The sequence below is a fragment of the Rhyacophila brunnea genome, unplaced genomic scaffold (genome assembly GCF_057557595.1).
Source record: "Rhyacophila brunnea isolate RB1 unplaced genomic scaffold, BYU_Rbru_1.0 scaffold_10, whole genome shotgun sequence".
Taxonomy (NCBI): domain Eukaryota; kingdom Metazoa; phylum Arthropoda; class Insecta; order Trichoptera; family Rhyacophilidae; genus Rhyacophila; species Rhyacophila brunnea.
In genome coordinates, this window is record NW_028232752.1 from 41,122,067 (window position 1) to 41,147,047 (window position 24,981).

A 24,981-nucleotide genomic window follows, 5' to 3' on the forward strand; every position below is an offset into this window, starting at 1 on the left:
AAGATCAATTATTTTACGGAAACCTAGTTTGCTCAGCAATTAAAAATTATTGATGTTTTCATTCTTACCAGAAGTTACTTCATTTAAACATTTACTATTTATGAAACTTACCACGTGAACACCACAAGAAATACCTGTCTTTGAAAAAATAAATATTACAAAACTCCATATAAAATACTAGATAATACAATAATCATAAAAAAACACATACTTGTTTTTAAATTTATTTATTCTGCCAAAATATACTCTATTCTTTGATAGTTTTCATTTCACTTTAAAATGAAGTGAAAATAAACTTAAAAATATACATATTATTTACAATACAATACGACACTTTAATAATAGTATCAGCTCATACCACAGTTTACAAAAAATAATTTGCCTATGAGAACTTATGATGTCTATCAATCAAGTAGTTAGCCCAAATTTTGCCTGCAAAAATACAAGAAAATATTTAATTCAAGGGTCGATATTTTATTACTGTAATATTAATAACAAATTTATTATCCGCTTGCTTTATTTAACCCAAGCCCTTTAGGCTTAGCTACTGTAAATGTTAACCCAAAAAAAGCTTGTTATATTCTATTTTATTTCCATTCTATCAGGGATGGGATCTGAACCTGCACCCATGACTACAGGAACAGGCACTCCATAACCTATCCCACCGTAAATATATACATAGTATTAATAATTATATACAGAGATGAATACATTCAATTATAGCAATAAGAACAGAATAGAATAGGGTGTGAAGATATAGAACGTGCCTATTTTCAAAAATCGATAGGTCCACAATTCAATATTACAATGTTTCCGTCAATATGTTAAGTATAATTAGTTGTTTTTAAACATACATAATTTCAAAACACCTGTGAAAAATATATATCCACTATAAAAAATCTTTTTGAAAAAAAAATGTGACACCCAGCAGGATTTGAACCCGCGCTCCCTGGGATTTGTGCCCGTGTGCCCTTTTCCATCGTATTATATTGTATTTACAAATTAGAATCAATATGCAGTGAAACCTCGATTTTATGTACCCAAAATTCACTTTTTCCCGCAATGTACGTGTAATTTCTGCTGTCATGTTTTACAGTGTAGTTTTTACTACAAGACGAAACCTACAAATCGTTTTATAATATTGAAGAAGTTTTATATAAAGAAGCCAAAAATATGCAGTGAAGCAATTTGAATGATTTTTTAATAGAAAATAATTTTTGCAATAAATTTAATATAAGCAAGATAACATTAGATTCGGTTCTGTAAACCATTTTGTGTTTCGAGTTTTTGAACATTTTTTTATATGATTTTGCTGGGTTATAGAAGATATAATAATTACTACATATTATGTGAAATCACACATAGATTATTATGTACTTATTTATTTTTTGTTAATTTCGACAATATGTGACATCGGTTTTTAAAAATATATGTCCCATATGTATTTTTTTTTCCACATACATTCTTCTTGAAGTCCTGAATTCAATTTTATGAGAACTTGATAATATCATCTGGTAAATTTTTAGTGATATAATTATGTAATATTTTCCATTTGACAACCAATGCGAATCGTATGCGAAAGGCGTTAATAATGTGCTTTCACTGTATTGATTTTTATTAACTTATTAGTCAATACATTTCTACATTCATATAGACAATCCGTGTTCGATGTTCTTGTTTGTGAACTACTTCTGCAAAAATGTTCTAAAAACCGATGCTAAAGTGGAACTGCAGTGAATTTTGGGAACAACAATCCTTCCACCAAATATTTGCGTACACTTGAAACATTTGTTGTTTGTACAACAATATAGACTTACCTTTGTTCTAGTCATTTCAGATTACGAAGATACTTTATCGAACGATACGCAAATACACAATTTGTGATTTAACTTTATAGGGTTCCGTTTATTATGTTAAATGAAAGAAAACTTGTTTCACTATAGGTTAGACTGAATAAAAGGGGCACAGCAATCCATGCGCAATCAATCACGTCAGCAATGATTCCTCCATAGTGCGACCTCTATATTGTGGCTAACTAATAAGCCCACCCGTTAATTTGCACATATCTCTATATCCCATTTAACGCTTACTACAAATCCCCCCTCTAGTTCACATACTTTTTAAGGACCTTAACCTCCCTCCCCGCTTCCATCATTTCACAATACAGTGCTCTGACATATGCGCCACAATATAGAAGTCGCACTAAACATCGTGTTGTAGGGATGAATGATGATGATGATAAAGATAAAGGAAACAAGCAGATTAAAATTTGGACACGAAATTTATTAAAATGAATGATGTAGAAAAATAACACATTGTTACATAAATTTCACCTTTCATAACTATATATATTAAAAAAATCAACATAAATTTTTACACATCAGCAACATCAAACAAAACAATAAATGTTATAGATCTAACATTTTTTTACAAAAAAAAATGTAAGGAAAATGAATATTTTATTTGGAATAAATTATTTCCAATCATTGGCGATTTTTCAAAGCTTTGCCGCACGCGGTCCTTTCCTATAAATGTATGAAAAATGTTGTGTTAAATGAATTCAAAACTAATTTCTGAAAGATATAGGATTTTAAAACATTAGTAAACTTTGAATTGTAACAATGAAACTTAGATATAGATAAACCTTCCGTACAAAGTGTTGTGGCACACAAACAACTATATTATTTATTTCACTTTATAATTTTATTAACATTGGATATTAATTTATCAAAGTTAATTAAGATGACTTTTTTTTTTATTAAATTAGCAAATTGTTAAATTCGACTTTTAACCATACTGACTCAGTCAATGTATTATAATAATTATATACATAGTATAGTTATAGTTGGCAATAATATGTGCTTATGTATATAATATATAATATTGGCACCACATCAAACACCTTATCGAGCAATAAATTATTTCAAGTACCTACACTGTCACTCGATGCATGTTTCTGACAAAAACATTTATAAATCACCGACATCATATTATCACGTTGTTTAAACAATAATTAAACATGTCATATTAAAAACTCTACTAAAAGCTATGAATTAAATGACTGCAGAATTTTTGAAACTTGTTAAATATAACTATAATTAAAATAGTGGAAAGAATGGAAAAGCAGTCAAAGATCTGATATGATATGATCCAAGTGGTAGAACAACATGTAATGAAAATTGAAAATAAAGGTTCATTTATACAAACCTACAGATGAATAATCTTTTGCATGCAGATTACAAAAATAGTACATAATTATAAGTACGGTATGGTATGCACTACAGACTACAATAAGTACAAAATTAAGTACATATTATGTTTGTATGTAAAAGTAAAAGTGCTTAAGTATATACAAAATAATTATTGTTTCAAAACAAATATTTAACAGTCAAACTACTTCAGAAACCCAAGACGAAATATACCAAACAGAAACAAATATTAGTCGACAATGTCAAAATGCCGTTGAATCTTTTATAAACAAATTCTCCAGATCTGGTTTACGGCTTTCATCTCCTTGATTAACATGCTCAGTCTCCTTCATTAACATAGTCAGTTTGGACAAAAATAAACTTATACATTAGGTTGAATAATGAAATTCATACATTCAATCATTAAGGTTGAATTATGAAAACTTTGTCACATTTCGATGATCTGTAAAAAGGGTCGCTACCACCCTAAGTCTATCTTTTTGATAACAATATTAAAGCTTATTACTTATTAATTTGCTCTACTATTCGGCCATAAATGTCAGTACCGATTATAAAATAGATTTAATTGTCTATAAACTTCGCTTCACAACATGAATGGAAAGAATAAAAAATAAAACCATCAACATTTTTTGCGAAAACAATCTGCATTCTAACTACATAGGATATTTAATAGGTATCAGGTAACCGACAATGAATAATATACCCCATAAAGTCTAAAATTTGGATGACTACTTATATATAAATTTTATACTGTAAACCTATTATACACCCAAGTAGTAAGGCAACAATAATTATTATTGATTAAGTAAACTACAATGCATACTAATCAGTGATGCACAACCTTTTTATCAGTAGAGCCATATACTCAAGACAACTTATAAAAGTTATCAATCAGTCAATATAATGTCCGTATGGCATCGTCAAAGTGCAAATGAAGCAAAAAATACTGATTTTAACAACTCTAGACAACAGCACATTATATCAACGATATCTGTCGTAGTACAATAATTTTTAAATAATCAATGAATGAAAGCATTTTATGATGTTTCAATGACATCCTCCGTTCACGTTAATTATTAGGGTATGCCCGGATTTTTTCGCATATATCGTTAATCGGTGGACCATAATAAATGGCATGGCGGGCCATGGGTTGCGCACCGCTGATCTGAATACATGATTGATATCTGTTTAAATAAAATTGATAAAAAGGCTTGGAGAATTAAACACCGATAAAGCAGCATCTAAACACACAAAAAAATATCTTAACTGCTACTCACATTATCTAACCTAACCATTATAAATATGATATATTTAGATAAAAAAATATATAATATAAAATTTAATATTATTATTTTTGTAATAACTGCATTAGCGCGAACAAAATAATTTTGACAATATTTGAAACCGAAAAGTGTAGATTGCTACTTTGATGAGGATGAATGCATATTAAAAGATACGGCCATTCCATTGGGTGATACATAATATGTAATGTGTAAATAAACTGATGGCTTACAATAATAGTTCAATAATGCATGAATAAATATGAAGTAGTTAGGTATGTATGTAGTTTACCCACTATTAGAAACAGTGAAATATTAGCAATATTCAGGTAGATAGCTGAAAACATTCTAAAGACAAGCCCATGTTATGTTTTATTGAAAATTCATACTTCTACGCACTATAATGTATTATTATTAAAGGAACACTAAATAAATCCATTCAACTAAAATTAGCAATACAATGTCATCAATCTGTATCATAAAAATCACTGCTATATTTGTTATGTAACAACTGATTTGAAGTAACTGATGGAATTAAATATTTTACTCATAAAATAATTCCTCAGGAATCTTTGAGTGTAGATAAAGCATTTGTAAAACCACAGCTGTTCTATCACACCTACTCATACTGGTGTTATTATTGTTAATTGACTTAGCATTTCATTCTTGAATAGTGAAATAATTACATAATATGTACTTTCAACTATAATTTATTATAATATAATAGCTATATCGGCTTTTACACCATTATAAAGATTACTTACTGTGCACAACTAGACAGTATTGATAATTGTGTAGAAGTCAAAATATAAAACCAAATTACTGTAAATAGAATTACAGTTATTCATGATTATCCAGTTGCAGATTATCGGTCCATGAAATGAACAGGTTTTCGTAATGTTTAATTGACTCTCATAAACAAATAAAAATTAAATTTTCTCAGTAGGTTTATTAAAATATGTTTTGGTTTATTTTGAGTTTGGGTGTTTATAATAGGTTGATTTTTTGCATCTAATTATATATTGTTTATGCCACAAGTTTAGTTAGATTGTTTTTCAAGAAAATATTGCATTTTTTATAATATTAAAAAATGTTGATACTTCGGTATCGATCCTTTCCGTCTTACAAACACGGATATAAAGGACATTACTCTATGTGAATGGCAACCATTGACTTTGTGTTCGGTGCCAATTCTCATTGAACAAAATATAGTATAAAAACCTGATACATAGCAGTGATTTTAGGTAGATTGATGATATGAGCGCATTCAGGAAGATAAAATAAGTCAACTAAATTACACCGTGATATGTTAAACACAAGACTGATTTCTTTTGGTAACAAGAGGAGAGTGGAGTGGTGATGCGCTTACATGTGCTCGGGGTGACTCCGGATGCAATCCACCATGTCGGCGGGCTTCAGTTCGCCGACGCAGATGCGGTGAATGGCCGTGAACAGTGGAAATCTACGCAAACAATCATCACTTTATTATTCCAATATAGATTGTCCAAACGCCCACGGTGGCCGCGCGGCATAAGCGTTGGGCTATAAAGCCGTGGGTCCCAGGTTCGAATCAATTGAAAAACAATATGGCAAGTACACATATTGTTTTTCAATTTGTGTGTGTCAGGGTATGGACCTAATAGGTTGAGCAAGTGGCTGACATCCATTTCTCGTAAAAAACAAAATCTGTCAATACAAACCTCCACTCTGTGGAGGCCCATATGATCCTATTAGGATCGGACAAGGTCGAAAAAAAAAAAAAAAAAATAGATTGTCCACTCTGTGACTGTATACCGGTGTGAAAATCCTACACATTCATTTGTTAATAATTCTGCTAACAATTAAAGTTTTAAACGATTAATGTCTAAATAATTCTGAAAAGTATAAAAATACGGTTGTAAAGGGTAAAATGTGACTATTCACCCCATTTCACAGTATCAATAGTTTAATATCATCATACAGCATACTAAACTGTTAATATAATATAATAAAGTTAATATAATAAAAATATAATATGTACAACTCCAGTGACACTCGTGGAAAATATTTTTTTATAGTAAAATATATATTTTTGAACAGTATGATTAGAAACCAAGATTTAATTTGCGATCCTGTATGGACAATTTATTCCAGTTATCAATACACAAGTTAAGGTTCAAATACATTATTATCACATTATGTGCTGTCACAGTAAGCTGCCGCTACGGGAAGAAATAAAATGTTATCAGAATGATGCTGACATCCCGTAACACATTGTCGGTAACCGCATGACTCAATGAACGTTTTTTATTTCTTACAGGCCTACACATTTTCGACTCATGTTTTGCTTGTTTGTGGTATTTTTCTCTGTAGATTTTTTAAAAATTTTTATCTATTAATTTTTGTCTATTTTTTTTGTCTAATTTTTGTCTATTGGATATTTTTTTTAGTTCTTGCTTTTTCGTATAAGGTGGTTGTTAATAATTTTGAACAATCACAAACACCCAGGCTTTGAGAAAAGCACATAAATATTGTGTCCTCACCGGGATCGAACCCAGAACTCTCGAGTAGTGTAGAAACTGTTAAAATTAATTGAAATTAGCATGAATAATGAATAATAATTCAAAATACTAATACATTTGGCACTCTCGACCATTGAATTTATAGAGATAGTGATCATTCAAAATATTGTGCGGAATGACGAAACCATACACTAAATTTGTCGCCGTACCAGCATGTGACAGTACGTGACTTGATCATAATGTAATTATTGCAGCATTAGAGATGTTTTAAACTTTTTAAAAGGCAAGTATTCAGTGCACTACCACCTAATAGCGGCTGTACATGTGCATGGATTTACTGGCAACAATATCGTGTAAATTAAACTATCGCGACAATAACTGTTTATACACAAAAGTGCTGACTTTCTCGCCAAACTCATTCTTCAAGCGTAAACGAGACGCGTTGTTGTCATTGTATGATGCTATTTAATAGATTGTGAAAATTGGCAAACGTCAAAATGCGCGGTATAGTTCGTATTTTTTCCATCAGGTTTGCCACTATATTTCTAATGCGTATGCGCAGATATCGTGCAAGTTGCAACTATCGTGTAAAAATTCAGAAGCCGCTGAACTTTTTTAATTCATGCATGCAGTCTTACAACTTGCACAATAATACATGTTCACACTTCACGCATTTTTTGTGCATGTGTAAATGGGCTATAATGCTAAGGTGAGATACAAAAAGTTTAAAAAAAAAACTCCCTCTAACATAGCAGTACATATGTATCTCTACTTTAGTCATTGTCCCAACGTATCACAATGATGAAAAATTACAAATCTGCAAATTCACCAGGATGTAGTCAGTAGGTACATACTTGTCTTCCATTCCTTTGTTTTTGAGCATATGATTTACTTCTTCGGCAGTGAATGGTCCTTGCAATTTTTGTCCGTTGAGCATTTCATCTTCCAGCTCCTTTATTGATTTACCCGTCTTGACAAACGCTTCTGAAACACGTCTATTACGCCCTCCTATGATAAAACAAACATTCCATTGTACTTAACTGCAATATATAACACATAATACAATATGTACATAAATGGCAAATACATAATTTTGAAAAGCCTTACAATATCTATTATTTTTCAAATAGGTATATTTTTGAGGCTTTTAAAAAGATGTATTTTCAATACAAAGAATGCTACCTTCTTATATCTTGTGAACATTGTCTTGAATAAAAAATAATAAATAGTTTTTAGAATCAATCAAAATATCAATTTTGCATCGATACTATTAAACATCCTATAATTTTGTTTTGTATACAACATGAATTTACTTTGGGGCTAAAGAAACTATAGCCCTCCTTTCTCCCGCCCCTAAATTGACAGGGACCTCGGGACTAGAAAAGTAAATTAAATGACATGGGGAAGTCTTTTTCCAAACTGTCGCAAATTACAAGTCATTCACTCGACACTATACTTTACTGACACTTCAGTTACCACTCCCGCCAACATAGCCAACGTAGCGTGATAAGGTACCAAGTGTATGTGCAACTGCCATACAAAATAAATTCAATATTCAAATGTACATCAACCATTGGCGTAAGTAGGTTAGGTAGGTACATACTTTCATTTTCTAGGTAGATTTTTATTAAACAATGTGATTTTTCAAATGAAAATTATATTTTTAAAACTCAGTTACATACGTTTTAGTAATTAACTTTTTGGACCCCCCCCAGTGGTTTTACAAGGGTAAATCCGGCCCTGCATACCATCATACCAAATAATAATGAAATAAATTTTATGACATTTTATGTAGAAGATATGATACCAGATACCAACTGCAACCGAGACTTGATATCCATGTTAATCATCAGGATTACAGAATGACTTTTTCAAATAGTACCGTAACACGTAGTGATGAGATCTGCCACTCCGCAAGACTCGAAGAAGGTGGTCAATTTGCTGCCGGGATAGAAGACGTCCACGAACTTGATCATCTCCATGAGACCTAATCGAATGACAGCCGCCTTCGTGTTGTCTCCGAAGCCTAACCCGTCGATGAAGCCTGCACCGCAAGCCACAATGTTCTGTATCGAATAAATAAATAGCAATTTGATTATTTAATGATTATCTTGATTCATAAAAATAATTGAAATAATTCCTTCATTTATATATCATTTCATCTCAAAGTCGCCTTAAAATATAGTCAAATTAAATCTGAATACTAGCAAACAATAACACCTTAGCAAGTATTATTACTCGATTTGATAATTACTTAACCCTTAGAATGCTACGCAACGATATATCGTTGTTTTTGATAATGGCCAGAAATGCTAACAACGATCATCGTTTTGCTTTTGATGCCTGAAATGTTAAGTTAATTTAGGAACATACTACTGCACCAGTGGTACGAAACATTGTTTTATCTATTTAGTTTTATTGTTGTGTAATATAACACGATTCATATATGTTTTGTGACTGGGTAGGTTTAGAACTTATAACTATTGTATTTTTTTTCATGGCATCACCCTTTTTACAATAAAAACAATTCCAAATACAAATTTCAGTTTACCATATAAAAATTTGTTTACAGTCAAATTCTTGGTGGAAGGACAATGTTTTATTTTATTTTATGCATTTGAAATAATGGGAAAGACTTTTACTCAACTCAGTGTTTAAAGTAGAGTGGATTTGTGCTATATAAAAACAGTTTCATTCATAAAAAAATAATGAAATAAAATCATTTGCAATACATATTTTAAATGTTCCAATAAACAAACACCATGAAGACCTTTTTCACAAATCACGCATATTGTACGCGTGATTTGTGAAAAAGGCCACCATGCAAAATTTTTCTTTTCAGCCGGGTAGTTTCCTAATTCCACTACTTTGTATTATCCCTCGTGTGGGATAACCGATTGTTTCCAATAACTGATAAAAATCAAAACTCTGTGCACGAATCATGCATTTCGCTCGTTCTCGCGATCGCCCGTATGATAGAGCGAGAAAGAGATATGTCAATTACTTGCCTCGTTATCTATTCAAAACAATAAATTAATTACGAAACGTGTTTTCATAATACTCCGATTTCGCAGAATCAATTAGAGTGGTAAGGTGTCTAAAAATAATACAATACTTTAATTTATCGACAATTATTGGTAGCAATCCTCGACCGGATTTTGCACAACATCGTAGCAGCCAAAGGGTTAATTAAAATAATGTTAGTATTTTGTCTTTGCGCAATTTCCTTAAGCATGACATAAGAAACTATCGGTTGCAAAGATATATTCACTGCGGATAAATCGGACAGTGTTTTACCTTGAGAGCTCCGCAGATTTCAACGGCATCTTCATCACTGACCACGACAACTCTGAAGTTGTGAGTTTGAATGATGTCCCTCAAAATTGGAGCCAGTTTCACGTCCCGACAACCGATTGTCGTTTCACAGAATTTCTCCTCCGCCACCTGTCGAATAATTACACATTAAAAAGGAAACAAAAACATAATGGATTTGAAACATGAAGAGAAATAGAAGTTATTTTCAATATATCATGTATTCCTCGTTTTTTACGTATGTTTAAAAAATGAACTTTGCTACCATCAACAAACATGTTTAACATCATATTATATTATATTGTTTATTGCACCTCATTCCCTTTTTGCACGGGTTTTTTTTACACTGTTTTGCTTTAACACGGTTAATTTAAACAAAAAAAAAGAATGTTGTAATCCAATGAACACCATATTTTGTTATAAGAAGCGAACCCGGCAAAGAGGCGCTAATAGAACATCATGAGACATGTGTTGGCAGTTTTTGACATTGTGACGATAGGCAGGACGTGCCGCACTTCCAGCCTCGGCTGGAATATGTATCTTTTTATTTACCAGATACAAAAAAATAATCCTGAAATTCTTACCGAGAATAATATTTTAGGTCATCTTCAAAAGCCTTCAAAGCTTCAAAGTTTTAAGTTCGAACATATAAATAATAAGAACTATAAAAAGAAATAATGCTGTTACTAAACGATGTGTAGTAAAAGATAATATTTTTTTTTGCATGGAGGTCTGGAACGTATGCGCAATGCAAAAAGAGAATTAAATATAATTATATTGATTGTATGAAGAAATGATAATATTAAGCGCAATTTGAAGTAGGTAGGTACGTAAATAGTACAATAAATAAAGAATAATGTGAAACATTACCTCTCCGGCGAGATTGGCTCCCATAAGGACATGGCAGGGTATTTTAAGGTTTCTTGTGATGATGTGAGAAATTAGGTCAATACCGCCTCCTTCCGCAACATCAAAGCCCTACATAATTAAAAAAATAACATAATTTAAAACAACTTCGAGTTTTATAAATACCAAACAAACAAACAATGAATACACTCGCAGTGGAGTAGTGGCAGTGTCCTCGTGTGGTTTAGTGTGTTTATTTAGCAGGGCTTCAAACCAGAACCGAAATGTTAACCGAAAACCGGAAAAACTGTTATTTTTGACAGAACAAAAATCGGAACCGAACCGGAAAAAAAAATATCAGTATTTTCAGTTTGGTACATATTCAAACATGATCTTACTCCCCACTTCAGTTGTCGTAGTATTTTAAAAATTTATGGCTGCACACTATCATGCTGCACTGCATGGCCGTATATCCATTGGTTTTCGAAGTGTGGCGCCAGGCTATCATACAAATAGCATAAAATGTTCTAAATTATGGTAGAAAATAAATTTTTAATACAGATAAAAATATTTAAAAATTAATCACTTAGAGATGAACCGAAAACTGGAAAAACTGTAATTTTTTTTCAGAACGAAAACTGGAACTGAACCGATATATATTTTTATTTTTACAACGTTTTTCTTAGCTCGATCGATTTTTAAGTAACTTCCTAACTAGCTAGACATTTGAAACTTTTTGAATATACCAGAACACGATGCCAATGCATTTTTTTAATACTTTTAGCCATCTTTAAGTAGAATTCATTCTTCAATTCTTCTTCTTCATTCTTCTTCTCCTCAATTCTTCATTCAATTCATTTTCAGTTAATTCTGTTTTGTATGAAAAGTAATTTCGACACCATTATTGGTTGCTAGAGCTCTGGGGTCCTAGCAACTAAATTATTAATATATACGTGTGTTACTATGGAAATCAATATGACATGTCAAAATGACATTTCAGTATTATTTTTCTATTAAGTACAAATTTTTTTGATCGTTTAAGCTAGTCAAGTCAAGTTTATATGATTCAACAGAAAATCTTAAAACGTTGTATATAAAAAGTTTTTTTATCATGTAATTATTTTATTTGAACTGGAACATAAACCAAAACAAAAAAGAATAATGGTTTGAAAGTAAGGCATAGAATATTAATATATTTTTTAATTTGCGCATTGAAACATGTGGCATTCTTTATAGCTGGCAGTTGACGTTAAAAACACAATAATTGACACTGTCAGTCCTTTCACAGCCATTTATAAACTACATTACATATAATTACAAAATTAATGCTTCGATATCAGTACAAGTCAAATATGTCTAATGTCGAAATAGTCAACGATGTAATTAAAATGATAAACTCTATCAGTAACAAACACAAATTTCAGGGTTTTCTTGACAATATCTACACATTCAATAAATTATGGAATTGACTGTCGGAGTGAATCTAAAAATGCGCCGAGATGCATGCGGCTTTTGACAGATACAAGTGATTATAGTGTGAAGGTTGTTACTAATTTCGCAATGCAAAATAACTTGCAACCAATTTAAATGTTAGTCAATTATCAGTACTTTCTTTGAGCTCCGCTTTCACATACTTATACTCCATCTGGTAGAGAAGGTTTTCTTCAATGTCCATGGGTAAATAATTGTAAAACAACTATGATACTATATACTATGCTATGTAATTTAATTGTTGTTTTTTTTACCTAACCAAAGATATCTTAGATAGGTATATTGTTTGTTATAATATCATAATGTATGATGATAGGATATCCTAGTGATTAGCTGGAATGTATCAGTACTTAGAAATAAGTAATAATAATGTAGTAAATTATTTTTATCATAGACATGGCATATCATAATATCATATCACAAAATAATATGCTGATATTTTACATAATATTAATTTAGGTATGTACTTGAAGATAATAATAAATTATCTTTTATCTATATATTATAATATGAGATAAGTGTACATATTATGATTTATATTCATAATGTTGAGTTTAGTTGTACATATACATAATATATAATAATATACATATATGTTCATTCAACTGATTCAATAATAATAATTGTCCACCTGTACAGGTAATGAAATAATGACTTCTAATTGAATACATACAGAGAATTTCTTTTCTTGTGTTAGTCAATTCATGGTGGAACTGCATTGTATTATTGATTGATTTAATAGAATGCAAAATTTTTAGTACTTTTTCCACTTTTATTATTTAATAAATTTGGACTAAGTAGGCACTAAAAATGTTGCGTTTTATTAAATTAATCAATAATACATACAGAGCAATCGAAAACCAATCAATTTAAATTACCATACAAGAACATACATTCTGTAGTCATGTCAGTTTTATTGCAACTGGCATAGTCGCATTCGAAATAAATCACCATAGTTTTCAAAATGCTGCAGTTTAGAATTTTGTTGATATTTCTTATTTATTTATATTGTTTTAGTGAAGACTTCACAAGTAGTACCTAGGATTGAATTACAGATATCTTTTATTATTTAAAGTTTAAAATAATAATATTGAGCATTTCAATTTACTTTGATAAATTTCCCTGACATGATAATATAAGATGTATAATTTATCTATATACAATTAACATGTCACCTACAGTGTAAAACGCAAAATGAAGTTTGGAAATGTGTAGGTAAGGTTACTCGTTGTTTAGTGGCAATACCTTAATCAATGAGAGTCCTGCGGCTGTGAGTTTAATTTTTCCAAGGAGAGTGGAGCAGAGGTTGCGGATAAACTGATGAGGGACTACGAAGATCAGAATATCAGCGTCTTTGGCTGCTTCCACCACATCTGGGACGGCTACCTGCAATGCGTTATTCACTATTAGAATGACTATCCACGATGACTGCCAATAAAATCATGTTTGATGAAAAATGTTTAATGTAAACCTAATTTACCCATATTTACTTTTTTTAGTTAACAGTTTTGTGCTTTTTAAAAAAACAATTATATGCACGTTCCAGATAAAATTGGTTGATAGAGAAGAGTAATCATATTTGATTTCCAAAGGGACCTATTACTTAGACCAGTGCTCCGCAACCTTTTCTTACCCACGTCACACTAAAGGTCTTCGCAGAATTCCGCGGCACACCACACGTAAAACAATTTATACACCCCCCCTAGGCTATGGACCCCAGGCTAGAATCTTCGGCGCCCCCCTACCTATCGCTATGGTTAAAGACAGTGTGATACTTTAAAATAACGTTTTTCAAATGGTGTTCGAGGTAAAATTAATTGTATTGATTCTATGTTTAGCGTTTTTTTTGTATATATGAATACATCCACTTGAATTATGGTTAGTTGTCGGATTAACAATAATAAATTATTTGTCGAGTATTGATACAATAACAATAAATTGTATCCCACAATCGTATGTGTTAAAATATTAAAGGGGGACATGCTCAGCGTAGGTCAAAATGGAGCTTTTATTCTATTTTCAAAGCATGATCCTGGACATTCCTTAAACGTTGTAGATAATCTATTTATATAATTTTGAAACCTTATTATCCTTTATATTTATTTTAAACATTTGATGACTGCATAAAGTATTTTTATTACATAAAATAGTATTCTTTTAAACCTCTCGCTCAAATGTTTCAGAATATAGTCATATTTCAATACATAAATGTGCAGTGGTGTTAAGATTTTTTACGTTTATTAATTTTTAAACGCATTTATAAAACCATTAGTATAATTTATGTCGGCATTATTATAGTGAAATATTTACAATAAAAAATTATATTGATAATCTCTGTGATCCCAAATTTGACAAGAATTAGGCATTTTATTATTCAAAAAATGGGCAAGATTAACACATTTGAAGATAATTCTAAAGATACTAATTATAAGCTATATCTTTGACCATTCAAGTGTGATAAACATCCTACGAATAATGATTGCTTTATAATAATTATTGACCTAAGAATAAGGTAGTATTTTTTTGAAATACGCCATTTCTTTTGGCATTCCCCAGTGGTTAAGCTATAACATACAGCCGTATCCATAAATTGAAAAACTAAAACTGAAGTAGGGAGTAAGAACATGTTAACGCGCGTGTTTGAACATGTACGAAAAAAAAATCTTTTTTTTTAAACGGTACAACGGTCTAAGTCAGTGCTCCGCAACCGGTGTACTGTGGCACACTGGTGTACTGCGAGACGATGCTAGGTGTGCCGCGGAGCATTGCTTCAAAAAAAACATGAATAATTTTGTATATCATACAATACTTTACTTAACAGCCAAATTTGCGTACATGGCTGGTAATACATTTGAGCACCTGCATGGACTTCATAAAACAATGCCAGGTGAGAATGAAAATATATTGACGTGATCTGATAAATTAGATGGAGTTAAGACAAGGATCTCTACAAATGTACCAAAGGACCTACCAGAACACCAATGAAAACAAGCCATAAATTTTGGATCCGTCTCAAAAACATTTAACTTTGCTTCAAAAGAAATTTCATCGTTACTTTAATACAATCAATACGACTGGATTCGAAACCCTTTTGCAACCAATGCCAAAAATTTTATAGAATCGCTTATGCTATTTTCTGGATTTCAGTTAATAAAGAATATCCTCATATTTCTGACAAGGCTACCAAATTAAGTAAAGTAGGGCTAAAAACTTTTACGTTCATTGAAACAAGCTCAGGTATCATTAATTAGTTATCTTATTGATAATTACGGATAAAAATGGGAATTTATCTTACATTCAGCTCAACGTACTATTTGAAAAGGTCACAAGCTGCTAATCTATGCTATTGAAGTCTTACCATTAGCTACAATATACCTAGCCTTTAGCGGTAATAGGGTATTATCGAATGTTTACATAATACAAGTTATATTAAAAAATACTCCAATACTGATAGCTTTATCTTATCATCAGTGGATTGACTTTAGCAATAGGGGGATTAATAATTTTGTTACTTGGCAACAATTTTCACAGTGTAATAAATAGACATGTGGTGTCGTCATACACGTGCCCTTCAAATAACTGAATAGGCAATATTATGAAAGATTAATTTTTGGCACGTGTCACTGGCACCTCAGTAAATATATTTTCATTGTTAATGGTATGGCTATACATGTACTAACTACCGCAACTCTTCACAATTGGGTCAATGCACATTGCGTGTGCATAGCCAATATATTATTGAAACAAGTTTAATGAATTTAAAAAGTTTAAACAAGTTATGAATGAATATTCGAGATTACAATCATGGCACCCTGCTCGATTTCTTCAACCGAAAATACTGGCATTTAAAATTATGGAATTCTGGAATTAGCTTTTGAATTATTTTTTTTTTGACTTTACTAAAAAAATATAATTTACAGGTGATTTGGAAATAAATAAAAAAAAAATTCTATTAAATATGTATTTTTTGCACATTATTTTACGGTGAATACAAACCTCAGTATAAATTCTTACATAGTAACTGAATCATAAGAAGATTTAGTAATATACATACTATAATATAATATGTATTACTTATTATTACATGCAATCATGCAAATTGTATATTATATAATTTATTTTTGTTGTTGGTGCAGATAGTAAAAAACACTTTTTTGGAGAATATTTTTAATCCCAGAACAGAAAAAATACTAAAACTGTAATTGCAATATCTCAATTCTTCCATGACTGGTATGGATTACATTGCATGGTTGAGTAATAACATGTATACTTAAATTGGTAATAATCAAATTCACATGTTATGTATACAAATTTTAAAAAAGATATGTCATAAAAATTACCATCTTAAAAGCATATACTTATTGAAAAAATATCTAATAATTCAACAAAAAAAGAAGACCTATCCCTTATTTCCTAATAACTAGTAATTAAATATATGATTAGGTATATGTTTTTTGATATTCCGTGTCAAATTGCATTATAACCTTTTTACATTTTAGGAAGTTAATTAATGGTGAGAAATAAAGTCTAATGTCAATTATTATACAGTTCGAATCGAGGGTGCCTAAAGCAGTTTAGAAATAAGATACCTATTTCAAGATTGCTATCAATAATCTCCGAGTTACAAATTATAACAGCCACAAAGGTTAAAAATAGAGAATGGAATTCAAAATAAATTTTAATTTTATGTTTCAGATAAAAAATAATCGGAGAGATATCTATAAATGGCCAACAGTACACACTGAAAGTATAGATTACAAAAATTGAGTGATTTGTTTTCATCTACTCAATAATTATGTATTTATTACCATTATAGTGCATTATTTGTCATTAAATTTCATAAAACAGATTAACATTAAACATTTAAACTACCTATCGATGAATGGCTTTTAAAAAACAATAGATAAAAGCAGCAGAAGCTATGGAAACAATCAAATTAACTATAAAATAGATACAATTTGGAAAATTCAGCGCGTTGTGGAGGAGAAGCCAGAATTGTCACCACTTTTTCAGTAGGTCACAGGTTCGAATCCTGCAGCTGGATTTGTTTCACATGTTTTTTCCCAATCAATCCACGCATGTGTGCCTGGATTCAGGGCATGGACCCAATTGTTTGAGAAAACGGCTAATAACCAATACACAACAGTCTGTAAAGATACTTCCACATTGGAGGTTCATAAGCCCCAGCTTCGAGCTGAAACAGTGATTTACTCCGTCTTCGTAGCTCATTACGACACTATGCAAAAATGCAAAGCATCAGGGCCAAGCTAGACGAGGGGCTCTAAGTTTCCGTCGGATGTATGTTTTTGAGGAAAGACTCCTGTCACATTATACTATTATAAAACGCTCACAAATAATTTAATCAGAAATCGTCCCAAACGAGATAATTTTTGACGCATAACTTAAAACTGATACTTAATAAATTACACACGCAATAATTCCTGTTGTTCACTTGCTTTATAGCGTATTGTTTTAGTCATAAAATATTCAAGCACGCTTGATAAGGCTCATGAATGAATTCATTTTGTTTCAATGTCAAATCTTTATTTTAAAATAATCATATTAAAGCAATTTGATTCCATCTAATTATGGCATCCCATATTAAGAAACATGGAAATGGGAGGAGGGGCTAGTATATTTTTAGTTTAGGGGCCCAATATTAGGTGCGAAAATGATTCACCATTTTTGTAGAATGTATGTAAACCAATAAATACCAATAATTTTACATATATGGAGACAGGTTGCACCAATGTGTTTTTCAATTCAAAAGTTTAATTTAAATACAGTACAGTAAGTACTCTGATGATGATACATATAAGCGACCTCCGCCAGGGGATGGCACGACAAGAAGGTAACTTAAAATGTCTTGTATTGTGCGCACAATTTAGAAGGACCATTGCTACAATGTCTATAACATCTAAATCACCTTTCTTGTATTTTTTACTAAAATTAGATATATTACACTGTAGTTGGAGGGCACAGTGTTCATCAATTTTATTTATTCATAATGCTTTTTAAATGAAACTAAATCAAGCTCGTAACCAAAAAACTCTATATGAAACTCTCCTGTGCCCAGTATTAACATATGGATCAAAATGCCGGGTATCTTTGAGAGGAGTCTTATCTTAGGACCAATATAATAAGGAGTTGTACATACTTTATGGGAGTGAAAAAATCATGTGGCATATAATACTCCAGAGACTACGCTGGAGCATGTAAAGCCGGAGGAGTTACCGGTGAGACAAGCTATGTACGCATCCCTTGAGATTTAAGAATGCTCACCCAAAGCAACCGGATCATCCAGGATTTAAAAATATTTCGACACCTCCTAGGTAAAAGCTATTTTATACCTTTATTATAATTTTAAAGAAAACGATACCATTAAAAAAAAATCAATCAATATTTCATAGGCATAATTAAAAAATTTCAATTCCGGCATTTAAATTAACATTGAGGTCTAATTAAAATTAATTGAAATCATACTACTGAAAAATTACCATTTTGCATTTCCGACCTTATGCCGGGTCCACACTGGCAACATGTCGCGCGACAATCTCGTTAAATTTTACGATAATTAGCATACTTATCGTAAAATTTAACGAGGTTGTCGCGCGACATGTTGCCAGTGTGGACCCGGGATTATACATAGGAAGGAGGTGTAGATTTGCTTTCACTTGGAATTCTTTCAGTCATACTGGTTACTATGGGAAGCATAAGACATTGAGATATCTTTATTAAGTTGGCTCAATTAATAATTTACATAATCTAGCTTACTGCTTTATCACGAAGAGGTTTCTAAACAGATGTTTTGTTTTACAAGATATGAATGTTAGTCACTTGCTCAACCTATCAGGTCCATACTCTAGGTCCAAACAATCATTGAAAAACAACATGTGAATTTGTACCAGACCCGTGATTCGAACCCGGGACCAATGACATTATAAGCTTGACGCGTAGTCGCTCAGTCAATATAATAAATTTTTAAACATTAAATTTTAACAATCGATAAGTAAGTATATGTAAGAAACTCATAAAGTACAATGATGAGTACACACTGTAATAGCAGTGCAACCGTCAACATAATATCAACCAATAACAACTGATACCAATTTAAGATAGATAAAAATATCAGTATGTATCTGATAAAATGTTGAATTACTTATTATGTAGTAAAAAATTATCGATTACTTACAACATTTGCGGGTAATATATGTCCTGGGAGGTATTTAACATTTTCGTGAGTTTCATTAATAATTTCAGTCAGTTTTTTCCCATTTATCATCTCTTCATATACATACATGGTAACCCTGTCTTCGAAATTCGGCAAAATGGCCGCATTATGACCAACGATTTTGGCTATGGCGGAACCCCTGCAAACAAAATCATAAAAGAAATGTAATCGATGGTAACAACACCTTGGCCCTTAGTGTAAAAGATTATTTCACGGCGGCCTGAATCATAGATAAAATATATGATTAAAGACCGTCAGAAAAATAATGAGACTGCGGCTGTAGTCAAGCATCAACGTGAACGGTGACATATGGTAAATAGAGTTAAACGCTGATTGATATAATTAAAAGATAATTCACTTATAGAATTTTATTTTATAATTATTATTTTTAGTGTTTACTGCCTATTAAAAATGACCATTTTATCCAATATGGCAAAGATTCACATTTTACTTAGCTACCACAAAAGGGAGCCGCTTCAGGGTGTGGAGACCATGCTCTCATCCTACTTAGGCTACATGATAAGGGAAGATCAGTATGCTGCATAGAAATAATATCGTTTGATAAAAACAGCCACAGTACATATGAATGGTTTTATGTTAATTTGTTTGCAATAATCCTGCTAAGATTTGAGATTCTTCAGAATTCATCAAACCTTTCGACACACCGCCATATTAATGTGACAACATTTTTACGCATTTACGCTAAGCGCTGTCAAATTATATCCATTTCGCTCTGAGCTGATTACTCAGATAGATAGTGAATACGCATTATGAACCATATTGCCACTGAATATAAAGTAATCCCTTATATAGGGTGTAACAAAGACCTAATGATTTTCAAATGCTTATTTCTCAGCCACCATTTTGATTAGAATAGTAATTGGTGGGGGAGCTACATCTCAACGGGTGCCATTTTTTTTTGACCATGTCCGATCCTAAGATCACATGGGCCTCCACAGAGTAATCCGGCACCATATGCTGTAATCTGTATTCTTAGTTCAGTAAAAACAAATAAGTATGACTGACAAAGTTTAGTGTGCACTATTTATGTCAGATCTCCGCAGCCTACCTTCACCCTTCGTCACCAGTCTATATTCAAATGTTGTTGTCAATTAAATTGCTCAATGAATCGGTTTTTGATTACAATTTTATCTTTGAAAATCATTAATGTTAATAAAATCGAAAGGCAGTAAAAGTTGTCAAACCAGCAGCAATTGAAATTTGCAGTAATATATAAAATCAGTAGTTATATAAAATAACAACATTTATTTGATGAGTATCAGTATATAATAGAATAGCTATCGAAAAAAGTCATTCATTGGAATGATGCAATAAATTTGCTGACATTTTTTGTATCAAATATCTGATGGAAATAACAGTGTATAAGTTATTTTTTACACACATTTCAACGTTAGTAGTTTAGAGAAGAATTATTATTGGAGCTAATTTTAATAAAACTACTGAGTGTTTTGAAACATCCGTGGGGTGATTCTATTGGCGATGAGCCATTTATTGGAGTAAAAAAGTATTATGAAAGAAATAGTAAGCAGCAATACTAAAATACTACTTTGAATCGGACAACATTATGCATTTTGTACATCAAGTGAGATAATTGACTTAAAGCAAAGTCTTTTTTTATAAATACACAATCAGCACAAAATTCCTTCAAAGTAACATGGATCTATAATATTATATACTTACTTTCTCTTTGTTTAAATTACGTCCACTAAATTTAAATATTCTATTAGCAATTTGTAATTCTACTAATTGATTTAAGGATGAATGCATAGCATATTTCAACTTTTATACTATGATTTATACCAGTGGTTCTTAACCTTTTGGAAGTCACGGTGCACTTTTGATCATAAGAAAAAACTGCGGTGCACCAAAATCAAACGGTCAGAAAACAAAGAAAAATACGCGGACATAACTTTTATTACAAAATAAACAGATTACATAACAGTCAAAAATATATTAAAGAAAAGATATATTTATACATATGAAATGATACCTATATACATATATGGAAAAACTGTAACTAAAATTACCCTTAACAAAATGGAATTTATTTGATGTGAAAATCAATTAACATGATACCTGAGCTTGTCGGATATTGCATATTTCAGAAATATTAGGTCGAATATTTGATATAAGTAGCTACCCTCAATTCTTTGTCTAAATTCGTAAGTCTTTCTCGTTTTTTAGTTTGTGATTTTCAGCGCCCTCACGTAGAGAGCTGGATATTCATCTTGGATAGAAATCCGAAATTTCTCCATAGTTATTTCAGAAAATTTAATATTTACACAACGATCCGTTGACAGGGTGACTAATTCTTCTTCTTCTTGGTACGAAAATTCACAACTCGCAAACGCAAGAGTGAGAAGGCGGATGGTCTGGCGGGGTATTCTAGGGTCCGGCAAGTGGCGCCTGAGGCCAACGGAAGACGCAGAGTGCGATCGATTCGGCAAGATCGAAATCACATTAAATCTTTTGTCGGCTTTCGTAATTTCACGAAGGACTTTTTTAGTTTTCACTATTTCGCGGATTTTTCTGCTTTTATCATTTTTTCACGGTGCACCGGTTAAGAACTACTGATTTATACAGTAATTGACTCTTCATTAACAGGGGTCGTGTAAATCGCCACGAATTAACAATACATACATAGTTTTGAATCTAAAATCTATAAAAAGGATAACCGTAGTACATGTGAGTTTTCATTGTAATTAGTTGTGAATAGGAAAAAAACATGTCCCTTTCACATTCAAAATTTTTTGAAATATATTATAACTTTTGAGGATTGTCTATGTCCACCTAAAAATTCAATTGTCCATGTATGGTTATTACTGCACCATCAGACAATAGTATTATGCACCAATTCTGGACATTCATCATAAACATTGTTTTCACACGATTAAATTCACAGTACAGTATGTTGATAAAAATATTTATTATGGATTCATTAAATAACGCGTTTACGATTACTTTTGCAGCTAGGTAATTCAAATGTAGCATTTAAACATTCAACACAATCAGTAAAATGGAATAGGAAAATTGTGACAATTCTGTATGTTTGAATATTAACAACTCAACATGATTATTAGGTACCAATACACTTGGGTTGCTTTAATCTTCAGTTTTTAAATTATTGCACAAAAATAAAATCAAAATCTATATTATGCATTACACTTGCCATAACTCTCTTAAAGTGACTGTGACGTGAAAGTGACTGTCACTAGGTAACGATTTGTTAATTATGACTAAATAAAATTGATCAATTTGTATCGACAATTTGCTCAGTCTGTTTAAACGTAAAAACAATAGCTTATTCTGTGAGCAATATGTCGCTTGCTACTCCAAATTGACATATTCAAAGAAACCGAACAGCCTTAAATATAAGTACTCAAGCTCCGTTATAAGCACAAAGTTTGAATTCTCCAGATGCTGTACAGTGTACTCGGATCCGTGGCCGGCAACTTTAATGGTGGAAGTTCTACCACTACTCCACTGCGGGTGTGATTCATATTATCGGTTCTTCTGTTTTTTATCACTTCGGCTGCTGGTTTCAATCATTTTTTTTAATTTCTCATTCATAATCCACTATTTAATAAAAGCCAATACCTCTTAAGCGTCTATGACATTGAGCTACTTTACAAGCTGCTTGTTGGCGAATTTACAATCTGCTTGTAAACTCCCCCAGTGTCATCATCGAACAAGCAAACAAGCAGATTATAAACAATCTACCGAGAAAAGTTGAAAGCCGGTCAACTTTATGCGCTACACATTGGCGTGTGGGCCTACTGCATCTGTGCAGTAGAGCGATGGTAACGAACTCCCGGTAAAAAACGAACTACTCAATACGTCCTATCAAATTAGTACCAAAAATGACGATTTCAACTCGCTAACTTGTTGGCTTCTGATCGAGTGGAAAGTTTTGTATGTCATCATCACAATCGCACTAACTGACTCGCCCGCTTTTAAATTCGCCAACAAGCAGCTTGCAAAGTAGCTCAATGTCATTGACGCTTAACTCAAACAAAACAAAACGATGATACTTAAATAAGTAAGTACCAACATACTTTAGTTAAATGTAGGTAAATAATTAGATGACAGTAGGTATGACAATCTGCTGAACACTAGATGCTTAGGCAAAACTAAATATCGACAGTTGCTATGTTGAAAATAAACAAGATTGTGTATCTATGTACATTTATTTATTTTTAAAAGTTGGCAAATTAAATAACTTTCAACACAAATAAACCAGTCATTTGTGACACCATAAAAATAACACTATTGTACAAAAATTTATTTCCGTCAATATGTTGCAGCCACAGGACAGCGTTTAGTAAAATAGCGATCACACAACTTTCATCTATGGCATGCAAACAATAAATTTAATTTCAAGGAGAAGCATTATTATGAAAGGTTTTATTTGAAAACAATATTATGGAAGAAAGTTTTACTTGTTTCGCTTGCAATTGTGACAGTAACATTTAAATGGTAGGTTAGGTGACTTACCAGTTTCCCGAACCGATAATACAAACACTTATCTTCGATGACATTTTAAAAAAAATTAAACTTCAGCACGCAGAACAGACAAGAACGACCTGTGCTGTGCGGTGTGTTGTGTGCGCTGAAAGACTAATTTTTTTCTCGTTCTTGTAGCAATCACGAAACACGATAAAGATATTGCTATTTCAACGTCACCCAACTCCATGCCATACAAAACAAGATCTTATTGCAGCCAAATAAATGAACGTTGATCGGCTCGACAGGAAAACATTTTCATACGCGAAACATTAAATACTACAAAAACTAGTCTTTCAGTTATCAGTTATCACACGTTCGATTCAAAATGCCTTCATTTTTGTCACTATTTATTTACCAAATAAAAAAAAATACCGAAGAGGTTGACCTTGTAACGTCAAAACAGACCTCTATGGCATAATCGCATAATCGCGCGCCGGCGCAAGCACGTTTCAAACTTGTCAGTGTGTGTGTGTGTGGATGTGTATGGGCGTGTGTTGTGTGTATATGTGTGTGTGTGCGTGTGTGCGTGGTTAGACAAAACCAGCGATCATAAACTTCGTGAACTTTCATAAAATAGGATAATA

The 24,981-nt window shown here is 31.7% G+C and overlaps 1 protein-coding gene across 3 annotated transcripts; it reads right to left on the reverse strand.

The window, feature by feature from the left end:
- Nucleotides 1-211: 211 nt before the first annotated feature.
- Gpdh1 (Glycerol-3-phosphate dehydrogenase 1) lies at nt 212-24,510 on the reverse strand. 3 transcript variants are annotated; one of them, XM_085954197.1, is made up of 9 exons: nt 24,386-24,510; nt 19,832-20,009; nt 13,885-14,025; nt 11,173-11,280; nt 10,288-10,434; nt 8,873-9,056; nt 7,845-7,998; nt 5,859-5,951; nt 212-432 (listed from the first exon to the last, which is right to left on the reverse strand). In XM_085954197.1, the coding sequence occupies exons 1-9, from the start codon at nt 24,427-24,429 to the stop codon at nt 417-419; spliced, it is 1,065 nt and encodes a 354-aa protein (XP_085810323.1). In that variant the 5' UTR covers nt 24,430-24,510; the 3' UTR covers nt 212-416. The 3 variants fall into 3 exon arrangements, with proteins under 3 accessions (XP_085810323.1, XP_085810313.1, XP_085810332.1); XM_085954187.1 differs by lacking the exon at nt 212-432 and adding an exon at nt 2,263-2,525; XM_085954206.1 differs by lacking the exon at nt 212-432 and having other exon boundaries at nt 5,716-5,951.
- Nucleotides 24,511-24,981: the final 471 nt, after the last annotated feature.